Below are 25822 nucleotides of genomic sequence, written 5' to 3'. Positions count from 1 at the left end.
CTTACCTTTTGAGACACAACCAGAAATGACCAAAGTGGACAAAAGTCAGAAAACGAGGAGACACCAGCCTGCATCAACAGACTCTAGATTCTGATGAAGACAGTGGGGATGAATATGACCTTTATCATGAGCCGCTACAGGTTCCCACATCTCCTACAGTACCTGAGGAGAGGAATGCTGAACCAGCGAGAGAGTGGGAACACAGACCCCCAACAGTGAGACAGACAGTTGCAGTGCCAGTCCCTGATACGCTACCAGCACAGCCTCTTGTTGAAAAGCGGCTGGAGGAGACAACAACAGTTAAAGACCTGCCTGCTGAGGAGATTAACTTGCCTGCTGAAAATTTGCCTGATGATCGTCCACCAAGTGCCTTTCCTTCATATACTGATGCTGCTGAACCTGAGGAACCAGCCTACCAGCTGCCACAAAGAGAGAGACACCCTCCAAGACGTATCACCTATGATCAGCTTGGTATCCCTTCCTGCTACAGTATACAGCCAAAGCCACAGTTGTTCCCTGTCTACTCTGTACCAGGACTGGTTCCATGGCTGCCATCACTACAGCAATATTACTTTCAGCCACCTTACATGTATGGGCTTCAGCAAACATGAGACTACAGAGTTGGCATGTTTGACCATGGACTACTGTCTGATTTCACAGACTGTCAAGAGACAATTTGCAGACTATGCAAATTGTCCACCACCCAAAGGTCATCCAGCCAATTTGACACGACTGTGGAATGCATTGGAGACGAATTCAGGCTGTTCAGAGGGTAAAAGGAGGGGGGTGCAACTTAATATTAGGAAGGTATCCATAATGTTTAATACACTCAGTGTAAATGACACTTGTTTTAGATATATTTGACCTTATAATTGCTGGAGATGAATGTGAAACCAGTCGTTTAACAGCAAACGGAAGCATATCAACATATCAACTTTCCCACAATAAAGTTAATGAAATGCTGTGCCATTATGCAGAATTTAAATTATACTGCCTTTTAACTTGCAGGGATGAGCACTCTCAAATGTCTAATAACAACACATATTCAACTGTCAATGTACTGTTAGTTCCCTTCAGTTGGTATAGACTACATTATCATTCCGTTTAATTACATTCTTTAATTTACCTTCATTTGCTTCCTATGTAAACACTGTCACAGCCATGTGGTTGTTGATGAGGATCATTAGTAACAGTTGATAATATATCTTTTTAAATATATTTAAATCATTATGAAGCGGAGTGCAGACCAATTCTTAACAGCTTGAACTTGACGCATGGCGCAATACCTGGCCATGTCATCACACAGTTTCAAGGTTAGTGCAGCGCAATAGACGAGGGTACAGCCTACTGTTGTACACTATTCTCCCTATTATCATTCTATGTACACTAGTTTTCCAACATGACCATGAGTTAAAGAACTGAATGTGGCAATTTGCAGAATGAATCAAACCACTGTTTACATTCTTTCATGCATAAAGGCTCTCCAAACCTGTTTTTTATGATTCATAAATACTAAATAACCTACAAGATCAGACTATTTTTAAATCTACCGATTGGTGCTGAAACGGAGACAAATATACATATATTTAGATGGCTTTCTTTTATTGATCCCTAATATTCTGAACCCCAATATATTCTATTTAGTCTGTCGAAAAAATTTTAACTAAAAGGTGCACTGTATTTAAAGGGATGGCTTACGATAAATGTATTGAAAGCCCTATTGACTGAAAATTCCGTGAGAAAATCTTGTGGCAAACAAGTGGGAGGGTTTCCAGCAGTATAATTACATTTATGTGGAGTGCACAAGGGAACCATGTCTGCAAAGCCCATTACACACCTTTATAAGTTAAGTCTGAATACCAGCTACTGAGAAGTGCGTAGGAAAGGTTTAATTTCCTAAATCTGAATCAGGCCCATATAATCCATGGTCTGGTTTGCATTTAAGATGACACATGGTCTTTGTTTTAACAAAGGGTACTGACACCAACCATAACATAACTGTGAAAATGTGTTTCTTAGGGCTGGTTGCTGGACAACCACACATTGGTTGTTGGAATTGACAATTGCTGACAGGTTATTTTCAGGGAGATATATATACACAGTATATATAGGATGTATAGCTGTCCCTCTCTGTAAAGAGCAATATGATTGTCACAGTGTTGCTCACAGGTGAGAGGAAACAGAAACCCTTTGTTGATAAAGGGAATACAAGGGCCCGAAGACATCACGCCGGAGTCTGCCATTTGAGACAGACTGAGGCAGAGAGGCCTAATGCAGCCAAGCTTTAATAGCCATTTCACCCCCACTCAGAGAATGATCTCACTAGAGAGCATTGCTGCACACAGTTCAGAGACAAATGTGCAGAGTCAAAATCATTGGCAACAACAAAGGAAATCAGTCCCATTCAACATTATATAATCTTCAACATGATATAATCTGTGCAACTGATAAACAGACATAGAGTAGCTTCGATTCATAATACATTGGAAACAGCTTTGTTTTAGGGTTCAAGAGCAAAACACTACAACAACAACAACTAAGGGTATTGTATGTGCTGTAATGGAGCATCATGTTTGCACTAGTCTTTAACATTACTTCATCTGCACAAAGGTATTCACCTCATAATTTATCTGTCTGACCGATAGGGGGCCAAATAAGGTAGGAGAGATGAGGTGGGTGAGAGGGACGCTGAGTTCAGTGTTCATCAGCCACTTTGGCCCTGGTTCATGAGAGTTACCTTGTAGTGACAGGGTTATAAACTGTAAGCAAGAAGTAGGGTGGGCACCAAAGCCACAGGAAGTAAGGGTGGGCACCAAAGCCACAGGAAGTGAGGGTGGGCACCAAAGCCACAGGAAGTAAGGGTGGGCACCAAAGCCACAGGAAGTAAGGGTGGGCACCAAAGCCACAGGAAGTAAGGGTGGGCACCAAAGCCACAGGAAGTAAGGGTGGGCACCAAAGCCACAGGAAGTAAGGGTGGGCACCAAAGCCACAGGAAGTAAGGGTGGGCACCAAAGCCACAGGAAGTAAGGGTGGGTACCAAAGCCACAGGAAGTAAGGGTGGGCACCAAAGCCACAGGAAGTAAGGGTGGGTACCAAAGCCACAGGAAGTAAGGGTGGGTACCAAAGCCACAGGAAGTAAGGGTGGGCACCAAAGCCACAGGAAGTAAGGGTGGGTACCAAAGCCACAGGAAGTAAGGGTGGGCACCAAAGCCACAGGAAGTAAGGGTGGGCACCAAAGCCACAGGAAGTAAGGGTGGGCACCAAAGCCACAGGAAGTAAGGGTGTTGAGGGTGCTGTTGCACCACTTCAAAAATCCTAATAATAAAACAAATATAGACGGCTGTAGGGCGGGCAAAACTTTTTCTTCAGCATCTCCGCTTTGGCAAAAAAAGGTAGTTGTATAATTAAGAACAGTATCGCGCCCTGTCACTTTCTCTGCTATTGTCATTCTAAAATAATCCAGTAAGAACAAAACCCTGTCGTCAAACATTTACATCTAAAGGTGCAAAGTTAAGGGCAAAGACACAAAACATCCACATCAAATTCAATATTTTTCTTGATCAAGTAACATGGAATACAACCACTTTTTGTGCAAAATACAAACCACTTAATGGAAATGTTCTGTATTGTACATTGGTTGTAATTGAGTAAACTGAGACATCAAGTAGTTTGTGATGATATGATGTGGCTTAGTTGGTAGAGCATGACACTTACAATACTAGGGTTGTGGGTTCAATTCCCAACAGAGACCAGTACAGGATAGTTTGAAAATATATGCACTCACTACTGTAAATTCCTCTGGGTAAGAGCATCTACTGAGAAGGAATGAATAGATCCTTTCAGTTTTCACATATAAATAAGTTCCAAAGTATTTCAAGAAACTGGAAAGCATATATCAAGCAAGTATTTTTTATTTTCTACAAGTTTTAGCAGATTACTTGTTTTGCACAGATAATTATCACACTCAAATTACAAATGCTGGTAAACACTTAAAAACATGGAGTTTAAAGATTTTTCAAAAAAGTAGTGCACTGGGCCTTTACTAGTCCTGAATTAGGGACGGATATATATCTTCAGCTCTGGACAATTTGTTGCACCCCCCCACACATCTGCAAAAAGGAATCGCAGCATCCCCACCCAAACTACTTCCCGCTGCTATGGTGATTCCCTAGGCCTAGAAGGTCATGTTCTTGTCGAATGTCCACTCAAGCCTCTCAGTCCTTGAAAAGCTTTAGCTAGTCAGTAATTTCGGGAACACTACTTGACACCAAGCGTCGTAACACGTTATGACACAGTCATAACCATGTCATAATATGTCATAACAGCTGACGTAACTTGTCACAACCTGTTATAATATAGTCATAACACTGTCATGACACATATATATTTAGACCTGTTGTGACATATATTGCGTTATTTTATGGCTGGTTATGACACCTACATATGACTGTAAAAACCCTGGAAACCTACCATGGAATTATTTTATGGCTGGTTATGACATCTACATAAGAGTGTTACCGCAATTTCTAAATCATTCACACATACATACACACACACACCTCTATAATATCTTTCTGTGGTTTGTGGGTTGTGATTCTCTTTCAGGCAAACGGGATTTATTATGGCATTTCCCCTGTATCTAACGTAACGTCTGTCAGTAATTAAATAGACTGGCAATGTTCAATTCCTCAATCCTGTTATTTAATGTCCACAATTACTGAAATTAACTTAAATGGAGTTTCAGGGAATGCCTTGCTGCGGGTGTTGCAGCTTTTTTGTGGCTGGTGGGACTGGTGCCTACTTGGAGATGGGCACCAGTCCTAGGGCAACGTTTGGGGAAAGAGGGTTGTTGTGACGCATTATTTTCACATCAAAAACACAAATAGTTATATGTTATATGGAAACAATTACACAGCTTGCTGCAAACGAAATGGGTGTAGCCTATATGTGCCTGCGCGAACAGCTAAACCTTTTGGGCAATGAATATCGAACCAAATATAAATAACAAACTTCAATAGCATTTTAAAAATATTTATTGTTGAAGAATAAACTAAATTTGAGTTTCACATATGTTGTTTTTCCAAAAGACAAATTGCATTCGTTTCCTATTCTGGTTATTGCAGGTAGATCATGTGTTTTGAATCAATGTTAGCGCAGCACAAAATGGGTTAAATGTCACGTGGTAGCGGGTGGTATCACTCGAGGCTATAAAATGTGTATTTGAAGTAAGAGAACAAAGAATCAGAACCTATATAAGAATGTCCCCAAGACGCTGCGCAGTCACTCTTTGCCATTAGAGAGAGCAGAGAAGATTACTGCCGGTGCACTCTGCGTCCACGGGTCCAGAAGAAGAAGATGATGATGATGCTGACTTCTATCCTTCTACCCTACGTCTTTACGCTGCAGTGCCTCCGAAGCATGCACTGTTCGCCAGTGCCAGAAGGAAGCAGGTACCAAGCGGCGCCGGTGAGTGCAGTATACTTGAGTTTTATACATTTTCTTTGTTTGATAATATCTCTCAACAGTCAAAATGAACTTGATAGTAATTACTGGAAGTTTCATAGGTATTGCAAGTTAACCACTATCCGTGCATTTCAAAATCACCTGCTATTTCAAATCATGCACACATGAGAGTGCAGAACAGTTTGCTTAGTTGTCATTCCCAGTTTTCCCGTTCAGATTTTCACTGCAGTGGGGCGGAAGAAAAAAAATTCCTTCTTTTTTTCTTCCGGAATGATCAGTGTGCGAAACCTACACTACAGTTTGCTTGCAGTTATGATTGTGCTGAACCCTGGTTGACAGATACCAACCTGCTAAATGTTTAAAACCAATCGGGCAAACAAATAATGTAGATGTTATGTTCAATATTATTAGAAGGGATCTATGTCAATATTTAGTGCTAAGATGATGTGCCTGCCCAGTGGACAAAGTGTCATATCTTTCAATGATGACCAATACATGACAGGAGTAAATCACAACGTAAGATTTAAACACTGGATCATTAATCCTAAACAAAAAGATGTCTCAGTCGAATACATAACCATCCCAGGATGGGACTAAGTCTAAGAAATGTTTCATTTAGAAATTCCACAAAGCCGCTGCCACAACATTGACACTGACATTAAGAAGGATTTTATTTTCAACCTTGGCTACCATGGCACAACTGAAAGTCCTGGGCATGTGATCAATAGAGAATGTAATTGAGTTCTTGTCTCTGCAAGGCAGGAAATTATAAAAACTGGGCTATAAATACATTTAGTCAACAACCCCATGAATGAGAGGATAAAGAGATATTGCTGATAACTTGCAATATTAGCCTACTGCCTCAATTACAGAGATTATCAGGTACTTTAAGATGAAAACTGAAAAAGGAAAAGTGACATCAATTTGAGAATGTTTGAGGTAGCCTACTGTAAACCTACGGTATAAAGGACAAAGTATGGTAAACGTCTCCTCAATGGAATGGAGGAAAAGTTGTTAGTTTAGTTTCTACTCTCTTCCTTTTACTGAAATGACTTGCACCTGCGATGGCAACACAAACAAATAGTAATTCAATGTTATCCCACTGGGCACACACTGTTTGAATCAGCGTTGTTTCCACATCATTTCAATGAAATTAAGTTGATGTCTAGTTGGTAACTGAACTGAAAATATGTAGTCTTGTCAATTTGTTTTCCATTGTTGACAAAAGAGTGGGTGATTATACAAGCACAGACACGTTTCTCTGTATGTGGCATCTGGGTCAGGAAACACAGTGCCTGCTTGCTCTCTTAGGGAAAATGGAGGGAAGGGAACACGATGGGCTCACTGTTTGGATATCTCTTTGTGAATAAAACCCACGTCCCTTGATTTTTCTTCTTGTTTTGCTCCATTAGTTCTGTCCTCTGGCCAAATTGACTGCTAGACACTGTGAGACCAGAGAGATTACAAGCCTCAGTTAAATAGCATCCACCTGTTGAATTAGGCTACAGCAGCTCCACATCACTGGAAGGCTCCAATGAAATGCCAAGTTAGAACGCTTTGAAAAGCCCTCCCTCTTGAAAGGTGATTGGTTTCTGTAAAGCATCTGCAAAACAGAGGAGGGTTCCTGAGGACCATAAAAAAATGAGAAAATGAATATGATCAGTTCATGCAAGGTGAGAGTCGCATCATTCCCTTTGATTCTCAGCTCAGCACGAGGAAGTTTGTTTGCCAGGAAAGATAAGCGTGCACAGTAAGTACCCAGGGAATTTGTAATATATCTTCCATTGCCTGGTGTTACTGATTGGGGCTGATGTATTGGATTAAGGAGGATAAGGAGGCAGATACCAAGGCATGTGTTGATAGTGGTGCATCGATCTCTCACCTCATGGGTTTAACCCTCTTTCCTGTTATAGTGAAATAGTTTGTCTTTATTTGCTCAGCTGTATATATGCACTCTCCAAATCCAGACCACATCTGATTTCGCATGTGTTATGCAGGTGAATGAGGACCCAAAAGCGACTTGGCGAAAACAGAGTCTTTATTCCAGTAAAGGAAATATGCAAAACTCCTAGACAAATCGGAGCGGTAAACAAAGCATAAAAAACAATTCCACTCGTAATGACGAGGACAGACTGGAGACTCGACCATAAACTGTAGGTTGCCTCGGGAAGGCACTGACCGTAGCAGACTCAGACACCTGCTCACCACGCAGCATCTGAGGGAAACACGACACGACAGGGCGAGACAAAGACACAGCACGGTGAACAATATACAAGGATCCGACAGGACAGAAACGGAAAACAAGGGGAGAAATAGGGACTCTAATCAGAGGAAAAGATAGGGAACAGGTGTGGAAAGACTAAATGATTGATTAGGGGAATAGGAACAGCTGGGAGCAGGAACGGAACGATAGAGAGAAGAGAGAGAGGGAGGAAGAGAGAAAAAAGGGAACGAACCTAAAAAGACCAGCAGGGGAAAACGAACAGAAGGGAAAGCAAAATGACAAGACAATATAAGACAAAACATGACAGTACCCCCCCACTCACCGAGCGCCTCCTGGCGCACTCGAGGAGGAATCCTGGCGGCAACGGAGGAAATCATCAATCAGCGAACGGTCCAGCACGTCCCGAGACGGGACCCAACTCCTCTCCTCAGGACCGTAACCCTCCCAATCCACTAAGTATTGGTGACCCCGTCCCGAGAACGCATGTCCATGATCCTACGTACCTTGTAAATAGGTGCGCTCTTGACAAGGACGGGAGGGGGGGGGGGGAAGACGAACGGGGGTGCGAAGAAAGGGCTTGACACAGGAGACATGGAAGACAGGATGGACGCGACGAAGATGTCGCGGAAGAAGCAGTCGCACAGCGACAGGATTGACGACCTGGGAGACACGGAACGGACCAATGAACCGCGGAGTCAACTTACGAGAAGCTGTCGTAAGAGGAAGGTTGCGAGTGGAAAGTCACACTCTCTGGCCGCAACAATACCTAGGACTCTTAATCCTACATTTATTGGCGGCTCTCACAGTCTGTGCCCTGTAACGGCAAAGTGCAGACCTCACCCTCCTCCAGGTGCGCTCACAACGTTGGACAAACGCTTGAGCGGAGGGAACGCTGGACTCGGCAAGCTGGGATGAGAACAGAGGAGGCTGGTAACCCAGACTACTCTGAAACGGAGATAACCCGGTAGCAGACGAAGGAAGCGAGTTGTGAGCGTATTCTGCCCAGGGGAGCTGTTCTGCCCAAGACGCAGGGTTTCTGAAAGAAAGGCTGCGTAGTATGCGACCAATCGTCTGATTGGCCCTCTCTGCTTGACCGTTAGACTGGGGATGAAACCCGGAAGAGAGACTGACGGACGCACCAATCAAACGACAGAACTCCCTCCAAAACTGTGACGTGAATTGCGGGCCTCTGTCTGAAACGACGTCTAACGGGAGGCCATGAATTCTGAACACATTCTCGATGATGATTTGTGCCGTCTCCTTAGCGGAAGGAAGTTTAGCGAGGGGAATGAAATGTGCCGCCTTAGAGAACCTATCGACAACCGTAAGAATCACAGTCTTCCCCGCAGACAAAGGCAGACCGGTAATGAAGTCTAGGGCGATGTGAGACCATGGTCGAGAAGGAATGGGAAGCGGTCTGAGACGACCGGCAGGAGGAGAGTTACCTGACTTAGTCTGCGCGCAGTCCGAACAAGTAGCCACGAAACGGCGCGTGTCACGCTCCTGAGTAGGCCACCAAAAGCGCTGGCGAATAGAAGCAAGAGTACCTCGAACGCCGGGATGACCAGCTAACTTGGCAGAGTGAGCCCACTGAAGAACAGCCAGACGAGTAGAAACAGGAACGAAAAGAAGGTTACTAGGACAAGCGCGCGGCGACGCAGTGTGCGTGAGTGCTTGCTTAACCTGTCTTTCAATTCCCCAGACTGTCAACCCGACAACACGCCCATAAGGAAGAATCCCTCGGGATCAGTAGAAGCCACAGAAGAACTAAAAAAGACGGGATAAGGCATCAGGCTTGGTGTTCTTACTACCCGGACGGTAAGAAATCACAAACTCGAACGAGCGAAAAACAACGCCCAACGAGCTTGACGAGCATTAAGTCGTTTGGCAGAACGGATGTACTCAAGGTTCTTATGGTCTGTCCAAACGACAAAGGAACGGTCGCCCCCTCCAACCACTGTCGCCATTCGCCTAGGGCTAAGCGGATGGCGAGCAGTTCGCGATTACCCACATCATAGTTGCGTTCAGATGGCGACAGGCGATGAGAAAAATAAGCGCAAGGATGAACCTTATCGTCAGACTGGAAGCGCTGGGATAGAATGGCTCCCACGCCTACCTCTGAAGCGTCAACCTCGACAATGAATTGTCTAGTGACGTCAGGAGTAACGAGGATAGGAGCGGACGTAAAACGTTCTTTTAGAAGATCAAAAGCTCCCTGGGCGGAACCGGACCACTTAAAACACGTCTTGACAGAAGTAAGAGCTGTGAGAGGGGCAGCAACTTGACCGAAATTACGAATGAAACGCCGATAGAAATTAGCGAAACCTAGAAAGCGCTGCAACTCGACACGTGACCTTGGAACGGGCCACTCACTGACAGCTTGGACCTTAGCGGAATCCATCTGAATGCCTTCAGCGGAAATAACAGAGCCGAGAAAAGTAACGGAGGAGACATGAAAAGAGCACTTCTCAGCCTTCACGTAGAGACAATTCTCTAAAAGGCGCTGGAGTACACGTCGAACGTGCTGAACATGAATCTCGAGTGACGGTGAAAAAATCAGGATATCGTCAAGGTAGACAAAAACAAAGATGTTCAGCATGTCTCTCAGAACATCATTAACTAATGCCTGAAAAACAGCTGGCGCATTGGCGAGACCAAACGGCAGAACCCGGTACTCAAAATGCCCTAACGGAGTGTTAAACGCCGTTTTCCACTCGTCCCCCTCTCTGATGCGCACGAGATGGTAAGCGTTACGAAGGTCCAATTTAGTAAAGCACCTGGCTCCCTGCAGAATCTCGAAGGCTGATGACATAAGGGGAAGCGGATAACGATTCTTAACCGTTATGTCATTCAGCCCTCGATAATCCACGCAGGGGCGCAGAGTACCGTCCTTCTTCTTAACAAAAAAAAACCCCGCCCCGGCCGGAGAGGAAGAAGGCACTACGGTACCGGCGTCAAGAGACACAGACAAATAATCCTCGAGAGCCTTACGTTCGGGAGCCGACAGAGAGTATAGTCTACCCCGAGGAGGAGTGGTCCCCGGAAGGAGATCTATACTACAATCATACGACCGGTGAGGAGGAAGGGAGTTGGCTCGGGACCGCCTGAAGACCGTGCGCAGATCATGATATTCCTCCGGCACTCCTGTCAAATCGCCAGGTTCCTCCTGAGAAGTGGGGACAGAAGAAACGGGAGGGATAGCAGACATTAAACACTTCACATGACAAGAAACGTTCCAGGATAGGATAGAATTACTAGACCAATTAATAGAAGGATTATGACATACTAGCCAGGGATGACCCAAAACAACAGGTGTAAAAGGTGAACGAAAAATCAAAAAAGAAATAGTCTCACTGTGGTTACCAGATACTGTGAGGGTTAAAGGTAGTGTCTCATATCTGATACTGGGGAGATGACTACCATCTAAGGCGAACATGGGCGTAGGCTTGTCTAACTCTCTGAAAGGAATGTCATGTTTCCGAGCCCATGCTTCGTCCATAAAACAACCCTCAGCCCCAGAGTCTATCAAGGCACTGCATGTAGCACCCGAACCGGTCCAGCGTAGATGGACCGACATAGTAGTACAGGATCTAGATGGAGAGACCTGAGTAGTAGCGCTCACCAGTAGCCCTCCGCTTACTGATGAGCTCTGGCTTTACTGGACATGAATTGACAAAATGTCCAGCAAGTCCGCAATAGAGGCACAGGCGGTTGGTGATCCTCCGTTCCCTCTCCTTAGTCGAGATGCGAATACCTCCCAGCTGCATGGGCTCAGTCTCAGAGCCAGAGGAGGGAGATGGTTGCGATGCGGAGCAGGGAAACACCGTTAACGCGAGCTCTCTTCCACGAGCTTGGTGACGAAGATCTACCCGTCGTTCTATGCGGATGGCGAGAGCAATCAAAGAGTCCACACTGGAAGGAACCTCCCGGGAGAGAATCTCATCTTTAACCACTGCGTGGAGTCCCTCCAGAAAACGAGCGAGCAGCTCCGGCTCGTTCCAGTCACTAGAGGCAGCAAGAGTGCGAAACTCTATAGAGTAATCCGTTATGGATCGATCACCTTGGCATAGGGAAGCCAGGGCCCTAGAAGCCTCCCTACCAAAAACTGAACGGTCAAAAACCCGAATCATCTCCTCTTTAAAGTTCTGGTAATTGTTAGAACAATCAGCCCTTGCCTCCCAGATAGCTGTGCCCCACTCTCGAGCCCGGCCAGTAAGGAGTGATATGACGTAAGCAACCCGAGCTCTCTCTCTAGAGTATGTGTTGGGTTGGAGAGAGAACACAATATCACACTGGGTGAGAAAGGAGCGGCACTCCGTGGGCTGCCCGGAGTAACAAGGTGGGTTATTAACCCTAGGTTCCGGAGGCTCGGCAGACCAGGAAGTAACAGGTGGCACGAGACGAAGACTCTGGAACTGTCCAGAGAGGTCGGAAACCTGAGCGGCCAGGTTCTCCACGGCATGACGAGCAGCAGACAATTCCTGCTCGTGTCTGCCGAGCATGGCTCCTTGGATCTCGACGGCAGTGTTACGGCGTCTGTAGTCGCTGGGTCCATTCTTTGGTCGGATCCTTCTGTTATGCAGGTGAATGAGGACCCAAAAGCGACTTGGCGAAAACAGAGTCTTTATTCCAGTAAAGGAAATATGCAAAACTCCTAGACAAATCGGAGCGGTAAACAAAGCATAAAAAACAATTCCACTCGTAATGACGAGGACAGACTGGAGACTCGACCATAAACTGTAGGTTGCCTCGGGAAGGCACTGACCGTAGCAGACTCAGACACCTGCTCACCACGCAGCATCTGAGGGAAACACGACACGACAGGGCGAGACAAAGACACAGCACGGTGAACAATATACAAGGATCCGACAGGACAGAAACGGAAAACAAGGGGAGAAATAGGGACTCTAATCAGAGGAAAAGATAGGGAACAGGTGTGGAAAGACTAAATGATTGATTAGGGGAATAGGAACAGCTGGGAGCAGGAACGGAACGATAGAGAGAAGAGAGAGAGGGAGGAAGAGAGAAAAAAGGGAACGAACCTAAAAAGACCAGCAGGGGGAAAACGAACAGAAGGGAAAGCAAAATGACAAGACAATATAAGACAAAACATGACAGCATGTAAACATTCACTCAAGAAGACCAGCCTCTATCTTCATAACTAGATTCACTCCAGAATGCTTACCAAGTTTCTCAGTTTGCAGAAAATACCCTCTAGTATTGTTCTAATAGGAACGGGTTTTAGTATCCTCCTTCTAAGTTCTTACAAGACATAGTGAGATCTGACAGAATGTCCACATGTTATAATGTCAGGGCTTTAGTATATATAGAGAAACTTTTCAGAGGCGCCTTGTACAGACATGTTGAGTTGTACTTTTTGAATACCACTCTGCCAGATCCCCTCCACTGCATTGGCTCAGAGATCTTGTCATCACTGTTACCAGAAGCTAGACGTGTCCATACATGTAATGAATCCCCCTCCTAAAACACGTTGGTTCACTTTCGGGGTGTACTACTTCAAAAATGGGCTATTTGCATAGTCAGCAGAACAGAAGATGATGGACTGACTGAGTGGCAGCCAAAGCAGTGAAAGCACAACACCACTGTGTACTGGGTATACACTACATATGTACATCATTACATATGTGTCCAGCCTGTACGCTCAGTGGGTATACACACAGAACACCATATACAAAACATGCTGTAAATGTAAATAAAGGCAAAGTTTCTGGTTCAACCAGTGACACCATGGAAGTGAACTTTTACCTTTAACCTGTTGGGAATCTGAGGAGAAGAGGAACTGCGCTTTCTCTCACCTCAGTGGCTAGACTGGTTCATTTGATTGATGAGGGGGGATAACTTGCCAACAACACTCGTTTCTCTTCTCATTTTTCTCTTTGAAACATGTTGAGTGCACATGTCTACTGCCTGTTAGCCATGATTTACAACATACTGTAGATAACCCACACTTCCTTTCGCATGCAACCCTAACATCCATATATTGAGTTGAATTCCAGTTTGCAAACTCTACAAAGTGAAATGCAGGTGAAAGACTGAGAGTTCTGCGTAGTGTTCCTCCCCTTGTTTAGGGGCACATAACTCAGGGTAAGGCCCTCTCGTTTTGAGGTCTGGAGCACATTCCACAAATCCTGCTGGGCATTGTTCCCGTTATAGTGGGGCAGCTATGCACGTTTTGTGAATAAAGCACAACATTTTGCACATAGGTAGATTTATAGACCCTGAAAATATTTAGATATGAAGCCACCCCAGATTTGGCCCATTTTTCTAAATGGCCGCATAGGGTAATACTATTTCAATATTCAGAAGGACTATATTGAGGCAAGCACACCACATTTGACACAGAGGTAGATTTGTGTAGCCTGAAAAGATTAAGATATGGAGCCACCACAGATTTGTCCCCTGTGGGCCGTGGTGGCCATCTAACAAAATGGCCACTGTTGGTAATACAATGTTACAATTCTAAACAATTTATTTTGTAAACACACCAAATTTGGCACAGAGGTAGATTTATGTACCCTGACAAGATATATATATGGAGCCACAACAGATTTGGCCCAAAGGGGCCAAGGCAGCCATCTGAATTTGCTTCTGATATGGGCATCGCAAAGTAGCTTTAGTAGACATTTGTTTACATGCGTATGTACCTGGTAGGATGTGAACCCCAGTCTCCACCTCCAGAACCAAATGTCAGAACCAAAATAAATATTCTGTGCTTGTCCTAGGGTGATTTTAAGTTGAATTCAGTGCCTCACACATTCTACCTCATCTCCGCTACACTAATTTAAAAAAAGACCTACATGACTGCTGTGTTTCCTTCTGTACTCGTTGTAATATGCTGTGTGTGACTGTTAAATATTTTGGTTTTTGAGGATATCCAGAGCAAGAAGTAAAGCCCAGAAATAGGACTTAGTATATGCAATTACCTTTTGTAGATTAAAGGTTTGTAAAATAGTGGCACAGTCTGCAGCCTTTTAGTAAAATGATTGTGGCTCCATATCTTAATCTTTTCAGCATACCTCAATCTACCTCTGTGCCAAATTTGATGTGTAAATCTCAAAATAGGCCTTCTGAAATGTAAATTTTATTACCATCTGCATCCATTTCATAAGTTGACTGCCACGACCCCCAGAGGTCAAATCTGTGCGGGCTTCGTTTTTAAATTGTTTCAGGGTATATGTGTCAAACTTGGTGTGTTTATCTCAAATAAAGTCCTCCAAAACTCTTAACATTGTATTACTGACAGTAGCCATTTTGTAAAATGGCTGCCATGCCCTCCAGGGGCCAAATCTGGGGTGGATCCATAGCTAAATGTATTCAGTGTTCATAAATCTACCCCTGTGCCAAATGTGGAGCCTTTATCTTGAAACGGTCCTTCTGAATTCCCAAAAAGTTTTACTGTTGGTGCCCATTTAGAAAAATCCTTCCACGCCCACAGTGGCCAAATCTGTGGTGGCTCCATATCTAAATGTTTTCAGGGTACATCAATCTACACCGGTGCCACATTTTCCACCACAAAAATGCACAACACATTTTTGCAGCTATCGGTCACCTCACAACTCCACAACACTATTGCCTCACAGAGCAGAAGTTAGCTACCAGAGGGAGGGTGGTCATTTCAGCAACATGGTATCTTAACCCAATGACAGAATGATTACCTGGTATCTGTTCTTCATTTAGAAGACACTGCAGTACACTACCATCTCATGTTCTTAGTGTATTAGGGAAAAATAATGTGTTTTACAGTAGCAGTGTCAGAGGAAATGTACTGTAAACCCTTTTTTGATCCTGAATTCACCACAATGGCTCCTGAATTGCAATGCTGCAGGAGCTGTAAACGGCCTGCAATTGTACAACTTTAAAAAGTAATGGAGACGCTGTGCCTGACAGAATTCCTCCTTTTTGTCATTTACACTCGAGGTATGAGTTAATGAGCAGAGCCATTTCCTCTGGGTTCTGCAAGGGGATATTTACTGTACTAGTTCCTATGTGTAATGATAACTGACAGTACAGTAAGCTCCAAGCCCACAAGATTTTCAGTTATTTTTGACCTCTCATACTCCCACCTTCAGAAACATTTACAAGCAATCATGTTTAGGCAATGTTTTTATTTGATATTTTACCGTTATTTAACTAGGCAAGTCAGTTATGAACAAATTCTTATTTTCAATGACGGCCTAGGAACAGTGGGTTAACTGCCTTGTTCATGGGCAGAATGACAGATTTTTACCTTGTCAGCTCGGGGATTCAATCTTGCAACCTTTCGGTTACTAGTCCAACGCTCTAACCACTAGGCTACCTGCCGCTCCAATGTCAATGTATGCATGGATTATAATAAAGAGTCATGCATTTGGATACATATTTCTACCAACAAAAAAAAAATTCTAATAAATGTTGCTCATGTTCCTGCTTTTTCAAAGGGATGGCTCCAAAGGTCTGATCTCCACAACCTGAAGAAGAGAGGAAGAGCCCATCCTCAGGACACACTCAAAGACACAGCCTTGACCAGAGGAGACCCTATAAGAGCAGCCCTGGTAACTAACAGCACTGAGGTGTCTAACCGCCCCCGCTGTGGCGTCCCTGACTACCCCATGCTGAAAGATGTCCTCTACAGGGGGAAACACAGGCAGAAACGCTTTGTCCTGTTCGGGGGGCGCTTGGAGAAGACTGACCTCACCTACAAGTAAGGATATATTATTATTATCATAGTATAACCACGCTGTTGAACGGCTTGTGTGCATTTAGAGATAGACGTGGACCCAACCAAGGAAATATAATTTTATATATGACATGTCTTGGTGGATAGTTGCCAGTACAACTGGTTATAAAGGTACAGTATGCCCAGAATCCAGTGTTACTCTATCATCATTTGTTTCTTTTTTAAGTCCCCTGTTTTGGTCATAGCTCTTATATTCTAACTCAACAAGGCAAGCAGGAGGTGCACTCTCATCACGTTTGCCTCAAAAACAAAGTGTGTCTCTGAAAAGGAGGAACCTATGATGTTATTTCTTTGCCTCCTCCGGAGACTCACGGCATGGAGTGTCTGGGCTGGGCCCTCTGTCGGCTGTCCTTCAGACAAGATGTGACTGAAAATGTTGTGCTTGATGCAAGAAAACACTTTACAAAATAAAATGCATTATTCCCATACCATTATAACAGAGAATCAGACAAATGATGCTACCCTCTGCCTCTACTTAGCTTATTCAAGCCGGTTTCAAAATCTCTTTACCTGACTCACTTTTCAAAGTGGTCTAGAAATGTATACGTTTTGTGCCCTTGTAAGAAGCAATCACTCCCTTATTAGACTACAAATCATGGATCTGGGCTAATAACTCACTAACTAGCAAAGGATTTGAACAGAATGATTGGAGTCGGTGTGTTGGATGATTTGATATGATTTGAATGTGCACACGTGGCTACATGCAGCTCTCGCTTTAAATCTCAAAACAAGCTCATCCACTCATGACCACTCATGCTGTAAACACAGTCCAGTTCAAAGTAAATGGCACAGATCCATATGTTCTACTTGCATAAAGGCCTACTGCAGTTCAGATTGTCTATGCCGCACCGGTCTGTGTACACTAGAGTATGGGTGGAGTCGTGCGTGTCAATGCAATAGAATCCTACTCTGATGCGTTCTGCCTCTAACAAAATTTGTTTTGGTATGTTGCATTGAAAGTGGCTAATATTGCGTTGATTTAATCACAATTGCCACAGTAATGCGAGTGTAGTGAAATGCTTGTGCTTCTAGTTCCTACCATGCAGTAATATCTAACAAGTAATCTTAACAAATTCACAACTACATTATACAGACAAATTTAAAGGGATGAATAAGAATATGTACATATAAACATATGGATGAGCGAAGGTCGTGCGGAATAGGCAAGACGTAGTAGATGGTAAAGAATACAGTATACTCTATGAGATGTTTAATGTAGGGTATGTAAACATGATTAAAGTGGTGTTATTTAAAGTGACGACTGATACCTTTATTAAGTCCATTTATTTAAGTGGCCAGAGATTTGAGTCTGTATGTTGGCAGCAGCCTCTCTATGTTAGTGATGGCTGTTTAACAGTCTGATGGCCTTGAGATAGAAGCTGTTTCTCAGTCTCTCGGTCCCAGCTTTGATGCACCTGTGCTGACCTCACCTTCTGGATGACAGCGGAGTGAACAGGCAGTGGCTCGGGTGGTTGTTGTCCTTGATCATCTTTTTGGCCTTCCTGTGACATCGGGTGTTGTAGATGTTCTGGAGGGCAGATAGCTTGCCCCCGGTGATGCGTTGTGTAGGCCACACTACCCTCTAGAGAGCCTTGTGGTTGTGGGCGGTGCAGTTGCCATACCAGGTGGTGATACAGCCCGACAAGATGCTCTCGATTGTGCATCTGTAAAAGTTTGTGAGTGTTTTAGATGACAAGCCAAACTTCTTCAGCCTCCTGAGGTTGAAGAGGCGCTGTTGCGTTTCAGTTTTTACGTGATGTGTACACAGAGGAACTTAAAACTTTCCACCTTTACCACTACTGTCCCGTCGATATGGATGGGGGGGGGGGGGGTTCTCCCTCTGCTGTTTCCTGAAGTCCACAAACATTTCCTTTGTTTTGTTGATGTTGAGTGAGAGGTTATTTTCCTGACACCACACTCCGAGGGCCCTCACCTCCTCCCTGTAGGCCGTCTCGTCGTTGTTGGTAATCAAGCATACCACTGTAGTGTCGTCTGCAAACTTGATAATTGAGTTGGAAGCGTGCATGGCCACGCAGTCATGGGTGAACAGGGAGTACAGAAGAGGGTTGAGAACGCACCTTGTGGGGCCCCAGTGTTGAGGATCAGTGGGGTGGAGATGTTGTTTCCTATCTTCACCACCTGGGGGCGGCCAGTCAGAAAGTCCAGGACCCAATTGCACAGGGTGGGGTTGAGACCCAGGGTCTCAAGCTTAATGACGAGTTTGGAGGGTACTATGGTGTTAAATGCTGAGCTGTAGTCAATTAATAGCATTCGTACATTGATATTCCTCTTGTCCAGATGGGTTAGGGTAGTGTGATGGCGATTGCATCATCAGTGGACCTATTGGGGCGGTAAGCAAATTGGAGTGGGTCTAGGGTATCAGGTAGGTTGGAGGGGATATGATCCTTGACTAGTCTCTGAAAGCACTTCATGATGACAGAAGTGAGTGCAACGGGGTGATAGTGTTATGCAGGTGAATGAGGACCCAAAAGCGACTTCTCTTTAATCCAGTTTAAAAATAGCAATACTTCAAATCGGAGCGGTAAATAAAGATGACAGAAGTGAACTGACAAATGGAGAAATAAAGCAGATAATAAACAGGTTGCCTCGGGAAGGCACTTGACCGTAGCAGACTCAGACACCTGCTCACCACGCAGCATCTGAGGGAAACAACACAGCACGGTGAACAATATACAAGGATCCGACAGGACAGAAACGGAAAACAAGGGGAGAAATAGGGACTCTAATCAGGGGAAAAGATAGGGAACAGGTGTGGGAAGACTAAATGATTGATTAGGGGAATAGGAACAGCTGGGAGCAGGAACGGAACGATAGAGAGAAGAGAGAGAGAAAAAGGGGAACGAACCTAAAAAGACCAGCAGGGGGAAAACGAACAGAAGGAAAAGCAAAATGACAAGACAATATAAGACAAAACATGACAGATAGTCATTTAGTTCAATTACCTTAGCTTTCTTGGGAACAGGAACAATGGTGGCCATCTTGAAGCATATGGGGACAACAGACTGGGATAGGGATTGATTGAATATGTCCGTAAACACACCAGTCATCTGGTCGGCACATGCTCTGAGGACGCGGCTAGGGATGCCGTCTGGGCCGGCAACCTTGCGAGGGTTAACACGTTTAAATGTTTTACTCACATTGGCCATGGAGAAGGAGAACCCACTAGTTTGGTAACGGGCGGTGTCAGTGGCACTGATTATCCTCAAAGCGAGCAAAGAAGTTGTTTAATTTGTCTGGGAGCAATACGTCAATGTCTGCGACAGGGCAGTTTTTAAAAATGTTTATTTATACGTGATTGACTGATGAGAGGGAGGTTATAGATATGTAACAAGGCTGGTGGTCTATGATGTGTTTCTACAGATGATGGTGTGTCGAGTTTACAGTCTCTGATGTATATATCTATATCTCTTCCTTCCCCAGAGTGGTTCGCTTCCCCTGGCAGATGAGTGAGGACAAGGTGCGGCGTGTCCTGCAGGAAGCACTGAGAGTGTGGAGTGAGGTCACACCCCTCACCTTCACTGAGGTCAGCAGTGGAAAGGCTGACATTGTCATCGACTTCACCAGGTATGAATGTGGTACAGTAAGTGTATTCAAATGTCAGTACAGTATGTGTATTCAAATGTTCGATTTCAAGTTACTGAGTTACTAAGTCCCTTTCCTGATATGGAGCTCTACTGTAGGTACTGGCATGGAGATAACCTGCCCTTTGATGGGCCTGGGGGCATTCTAGCCCATGCCTTCTTCCCCCAGACCCACAGGGAGGGCGACATCCATTTTGACTATGATGAAGCATGGACCCTTGGCAACTACATGGGTGAGTGTTTGCTTGGCAGGGAACATGCAAGAATTATGAAGAGTTGATTTACATAGAGCTCTATGTAAAATGAGGACAGTCAGGAAGTAGTTGTCAGCTATGTGGTTGTACTGTGTATCCCCGTAGGTGTGACCCTCTCCCTGATTCCACTGCAGGCACAGACCTCCTCCAAGTGGCTGCTCATGAGTTTGGGCATGTTCTGGGCCTGCAGCACTCCCGGGAACCGGGTGCAGTGATGTCCCCTTATTACAGCTTCTCCTATCCCCTAGAGCTGAGCGAGGATGACAAGCTGGGGATCCAATACCTGTACGGCCATCGTCCACATATCCCGCCCCCATCTCCACTATCACCACCGCCACAAATCACCACAGAGACCAATGAGATCATTAGTAGTATCGTGAGTGTTACATCTTGCCATTCATATGTTTTGAGGTGCTACACAGGAAAATAATAATAACATAAGACATCAAATACAACTAAGATACGAGCCACACAAGAATACACATAATATGACAGTATGGAGATGCACTATTGATCCTCTTTCTGTCTCCAGCCTGACGTCTGCCAGACAGACTTTGATGCTGTGTCTATGATCCGTGGGGAGCTGTTTTTCTTTAAATCAAGCTATGTGTGGCGCATTCGGGAGGGGCGGCTGGAGGCGGGCTACCCCGCGCTGGCGTCCCGCCATTGGAGGGGGATTCCAGAGAGCATTGATGCTGCCTTTGAAGACCAATCAGGGAGTATCTGGTTCTTTCAAGGTGTGTGACAGAGATGTTGGCTGTCTGTGCTGTGGTTAGTCATGTCTTATGAGTATAGATAATCCCCAAGTTGAAAACAGACAGGTAAATATACATGTAGGTAGACAAGCAGTAAAATGACTGCATTATAGCGTTATGCCTTTTTTGGTTACCCAGAAAAGTGTTGGTCCAAGACCAAATTCAGCAACCTTAAGTAGGGCATGTCAAGAGTAACAAGGGTGTTGAATAGCCAATAGTTATGTAAACTATGAAAGCCCAGATCTTTGCAGGGCCACAGCAGTGGCATCAACTGTATCTCTCTCTCTCTCTCTCTCTCTCTCTCTCTCTCTCTCTCTCTCTCTCTCTCTCTCTCTCTCTCTCTCTCTCTCTCTCTCTCTCTCTCTCTCTCTCTCTCTCTCTCTCTCTCTCTCTCTCTCAAAGGTCAAAGCTACTGGGTGTTTGATGCAGAGAGACAGATCACAGGGCCAGAACCTGTGCGGAGGCTCGGCCTGTCAGTCTCCCACATCCAGGCAGCCCTGCTCTGGGGCCAGGACAGCAGTTACAACACCTACTTCTTCAAGTCAGGCAGCTACTGGAGGTTCAGCCCCAAGGAGAACCGCGTCCACTCTGTCTACCCTCGCAACATGCAGGACTGGAGCGGCATCCCCAGTGATGTAGACGCAGCCTTCAAGGACCAACACGGTAATATATCTTATGAATGAATCACCCAATCAGCTTTCAGTTTTGAGGTGAGTCCTACACTGAAATGAGTAGTCCTTTTCACTCAGACCCGTACGTACACGGGTTGAAAATAGCATATTCTGCTAAGGATAAGCACCTTAATTGGAACGCAGTGCAGGCACTGCCAGAGCCCAGGGTCTCTGCTTCACAGAGCTGTGTGGGTTTTGACCGACAGCCGCTCTGAACTTGAGCACCGCGTGACATCCATCCCTCCCGCTAATTGTGCAACTTTAGTGCTCTGTGTATTTTGAAAGATGAGACGTTGAGGATTATAATAAATACCACTTTGATGTCATACAAACAAGCCAAACCCCTGTGAGTCCAAATGTGCACTTCACATTTCCATATCATAACACTCATGTAATATACAGTTGGAATTCTGAACTTACGTGCTTGCAACAAGATTTAGAATTTTGGAATAGTTTAAAATTATTATTTTTTTAACCTTTATTTAACTAGGCAAGTCAGTTAAGAAAAAAATCTTATTTTCAATGACAGCCTAGGAACAGTGGGTTAACTGCCTGTTCAGGGGCAGAATGACAGATTTGTACCTTGTCAGCTCGGGGGTTTGAACCTGCAACCTTCCGGTTACTAGTCCAACGCTCTAACCACTAGGAATATTGACAAGTGGCAGTTGGGATGTCGAGTGTGTGCAAACATCACTATTTTTGATGTACAGTTACAAGATGACATGGCGTCATACCCTGAGTTGTTCAGAACAGAATGTGTTTCTATGTTTCTCTATTGTGTAGAAAATGAGCTGTGGACCACTCATCTGAATGCACTCATGACTCCATTCTATGATCACCAAAATGACTATCTGCTTCTCTGAACTGCCTTGTGAAAGACTTACACTGTAAGATCGTACTTGATAATTTAGCTAGTGATGTTGGCAATAGAACCAACTTTCAAATTATGCCCACCTGACCTAGATTGTCATTTATAATGGACCGTTTTTGTATTGCGTAAACAACAACAGTAATTATGGAAAGGCGGGGATGCAGGGCTGCGATCCAAACAAAACAAATACAAGTGTGCTTGCTCTAGTTCCTCAACGGCACAGCTAGGAGAGATCAAATAAGTTGAAGACTCTTCTTTGAGTCATAAAAGTACATTACTTGGGAACTGTCTCCACCTGGAGACACCAATTCGTCCTCTCACTCAAACCCTTATCATTTGTTTTGTCTTATATTTCACCTACCCCACATTTTCAGGAATATTCTTAGCATGTTACTGAATGCATCCAGGATATTTTCAGATTTCTTTAGCAATAAATGCAGCAAATAGTACAGTAAATGTAAAATGCACAGAAAATCATTCAAAATCAGGGTAATGTTTGGATTCAGTCTTGCGTCAAGTGAACTGTTGTGTCCTCACCTTTAGTCTAATTATTTTTCCGTAATCTCCAAACTGTTCCCTTTTAATTGCTACCATGGTTATGCATATGTTTTCTGTAAGAAACATTTAAATGTAGCCCAGTCCTTATAGGCCAATTCCCACGAGTGTAAGGAGCTAATAGATGATTTTTTATATCGACAGGCTATGCCCACTTTATCCGAGGGAGGCAGTACTGGAAGTTTGATCCTGTGGAGATGAATTTACTACAGGGGTATCCTCGCTATATTGGAATGGACTTCTTTGGCTGCCTAAATGCATGAATAATCAGTATTAAGTGATGCCGCTGTCTCAAGATCAAACCCAAGTCCAGGTTTAGTCCAACTATGCTCTCGTACTGATGCTCTTCAAATACAACATTGTAATGTTGTGCATTTTTTGGGGAACAAGACCATTGCATCGACAGAGGCTTCTTCATCTTCTTCCAAATGTTGAAGAAACAAACTATTTAGAAAGAGACTTTATTTCTTTTACTTGAGTGAGTTCCAAAAAATGTGTGTTCTTCCTCAAATATGTTTTTGTTTAATCATGATCTTAACACTTTGAACGGACTAGATCCCTTTTTCTTCTCAGGGAAACACAAATTCAAATGTTTCCTCAGAGGTTGGACTTCATGTGCAGCTATGTACTTGTATTTATTTGTTACTGGGTTCGGTTCTATGGTCAGAAGTTGCATTGTTCAAGACCCATGGACTGACAGTACAGTGCCATCTACAGTCCAGTACCAACCAATTGCAGGAGGTTCTTTTTAACTATATTATGATGTATAATTTACTCCAGAGATGTTGCAGCATAAACATGTTTGCTTTATTCTTAAAGGCAAATATGTCTAAAGCACTGCAATTAAGGTGCTAAATCTGTTAATCACTGACAATCAGGGACACCGTTTGTTCTCAAATGTTTTGAACACTTACTCACAGTCTTATATGTATGACATCAAGTACATTATCTCGTCACTTTTAATTTCTCTCTAAGATGAATATACTTAATTCAATAATGTTCCATCCATGGTGCTCTCAGTCAGTGCAAAGGGATGGGGTGAACTTGGTACTGCATTATGTGGATCTAAGCCATGAGGATAAGTTACTTTTTGGATGACTGCAGTTTGTCAGTGCAGGACACTGATATATCTGCTTTACTGTAAAATACACTACCGGTCTAAAGTTTTAGAACACCTACTCATTCAAGGGTTTTTATTTATTTAGACTATTTTCTACACTGTAGGATAATAGTGAAGACATCTAAACCATGAAATAGCACATACTGTATGGAATCATGTAGTAACCAAAAACAAATGTAGTGTTAAACAAATCAAAATATATTTTATATTTGAGATTCTTCAAATAGCCACTCTTTGCCTTGATGACAACTTTGCACACTCTTGGCATTCTCTCAACCAGCTTCACCTGGAATTATTTTCCAACAGCCTTGAAGGAGTTTCCACATCATAAATATATATTTAGATTTGTTTAACACTTTTTTGGTTACTACATGATTCCATATATGTTATTTCATAGTTTTGATGTCTTCACTATTATTCTACCATGTACAAAATAGTACAAATAAAGAGTAGGTGTTCTAAAACTTTTGACCGGTAGTGTATGTATTTGGGATATTTTGTGTTTCACAGCCAATAGCTGCAGCCTGGTGGATAACTTGTTTTTAGTCTGTCTCTTCTAACATTTCGAGTGTTGACTATAGAGCTCAGAAGTATTTCAGGACATAATTGATCTTTAATTAAAAGAGCCATTATATCGGTTCTAATTACATATTAACATGTTTTTCTACTCAAATGTCACATTTACTATGTAAATACAAATATATGAATTCTGTACTGTGTTTTGGTACAAATAAAATATTTCAGCCTGAGTACATTGTCCATTTTTATGAATCCAATAGATAAATAGATAGATGGATGAATATGAAATGAAACATGTCCCATGTTTCATGAGTTGAACTTAAAGATCCCAGAAATGTTCCATACGCACAAAAAGCTTATTTCTCAAAAATGTTGTGCACAAATTTGTTTACATCCCTGTTAGTGAGCATTTTTTGCTTTGCCAAGATAATTCATCCACCTGAAAGGTGTGGCATATCAATAAGCTGATTAAACTGCATGATCATTATACAGGTACCCTCTAAAATGTGCAATGACACAGATGTCTCAAGTTTTGAGAGAGCGTGCAATTGGTATGCTGACTGCAATGTTGTTTTAGAGAATTTGGCAGTACGTCCAACCGGCCTCACAACCGCAGACCACGTGTAACCACGCAAGCCTAGGACCTCCATATCTGGCTTCTTCACCTGCAGGATTGTCTGAGGGAGGGGGAGTTGGTGGATGCTGGGTGCTGAGGAGTATTTCTCTCTGTAATAAAGAACTTTTGTGGGCAAAAACTCATTCTGATTGGCCGGGCCTTTTTTCCCTTGGTGTGATATGAATATGGTACATCCCATTAACCTATTAATAAACAAATTAGGCATATTTGGGCAGTCTTGATACTATTTTTTAAACAGAAATACAATGGTTCATTGGATCCGTCTAAAACTTTGCACATACGCTACTGCTATCAAGTGGCCAAAATATACACCTGGGCTGGTGCATTTCAAAGATGATGGTACAAAATAAAGTTTTTTCTATTATATATTTTATATTTTTATATTCCTAATTGTGCACTCTCCTCAAACAATAG

At 43.6% G+C, this 25822-nt stretch overlaps 1 protein-coding gene across 1 annotated transcript; it reads left to right on the top strand.

The window, feature by feature from the left end:
- Positions 1 to 5215: 5215 nt before the first annotated feature.
- Positions 5216 to 24411, top strand: LOC124035176 (stromelysin-3-like). Its single transcript, XM_046348600.1, has 8 exons — positions 5216 to 5466; positions 16126 to 16388; positions 19866 to 20009; positions 20126 to 20259; positions 20415 to 20656; positions 20813 to 21017; positions 21438 to 21698; positions 23277 to 24411. The coding sequence occupies exons 1-8, from the start codon at positions 5356 to 5358 to the stop codon at positions 23393 to 23395; spliced, it is 1479 nt and encodes a 492-aa protein (XP_046204556.1). The 5' UTR covers positions 5216 to 5355; the 3' UTR covers positions 23396 to 24411.
- Positions 24412 to 25822: the final 1411 nt, after the last annotated feature.

Source organism: Oncorhynchus gorbuscha, linkage group LG05 (assembly GCF_021184085.1).
Source record: "Oncorhynchus gorbuscha isolate QuinsamMale2020 ecotype Even-year linkage group LG05, OgorEven_v1.0, whole genome shotgun sequence".
NCBI classification, from domain to species: domain Eukaryota; kingdom Metazoa; phylum Chordata; class Actinopteri; order Salmoniformes; family Salmonidae; genus Oncorhynchus; species Oncorhynchus gorbuscha.
Note: the sequence above shows the minus strand (reverse complement) of the source record. Positions and strands in the feature narration are given on the sequence as shown.

Excerpts from the sequence above, each read along its gene's own strand:
- LOC124035176 (XM_046348600.1), top strand. The coding sequence starts at position 5,356 with ATGATGATGATGCTGACTTCTATCCTTCTACCCTACGTCTTTACGCTG. Across the intron at positions 20,657-20,812 it reads ATGAGATCATTAGTAGTATC|CCTGACGTCTGCCAGACAGA; the intron begins GTGAGTGTTACA and ends TTCTGTCTCCAG. Across the intron at positions 21,699-23,276 it reads AGCCTTCAAGGACCAACACG|GCTATGCCCACTTTATCCGA; the intron begins GTAATATATCTT and ends TTATATCGACAG.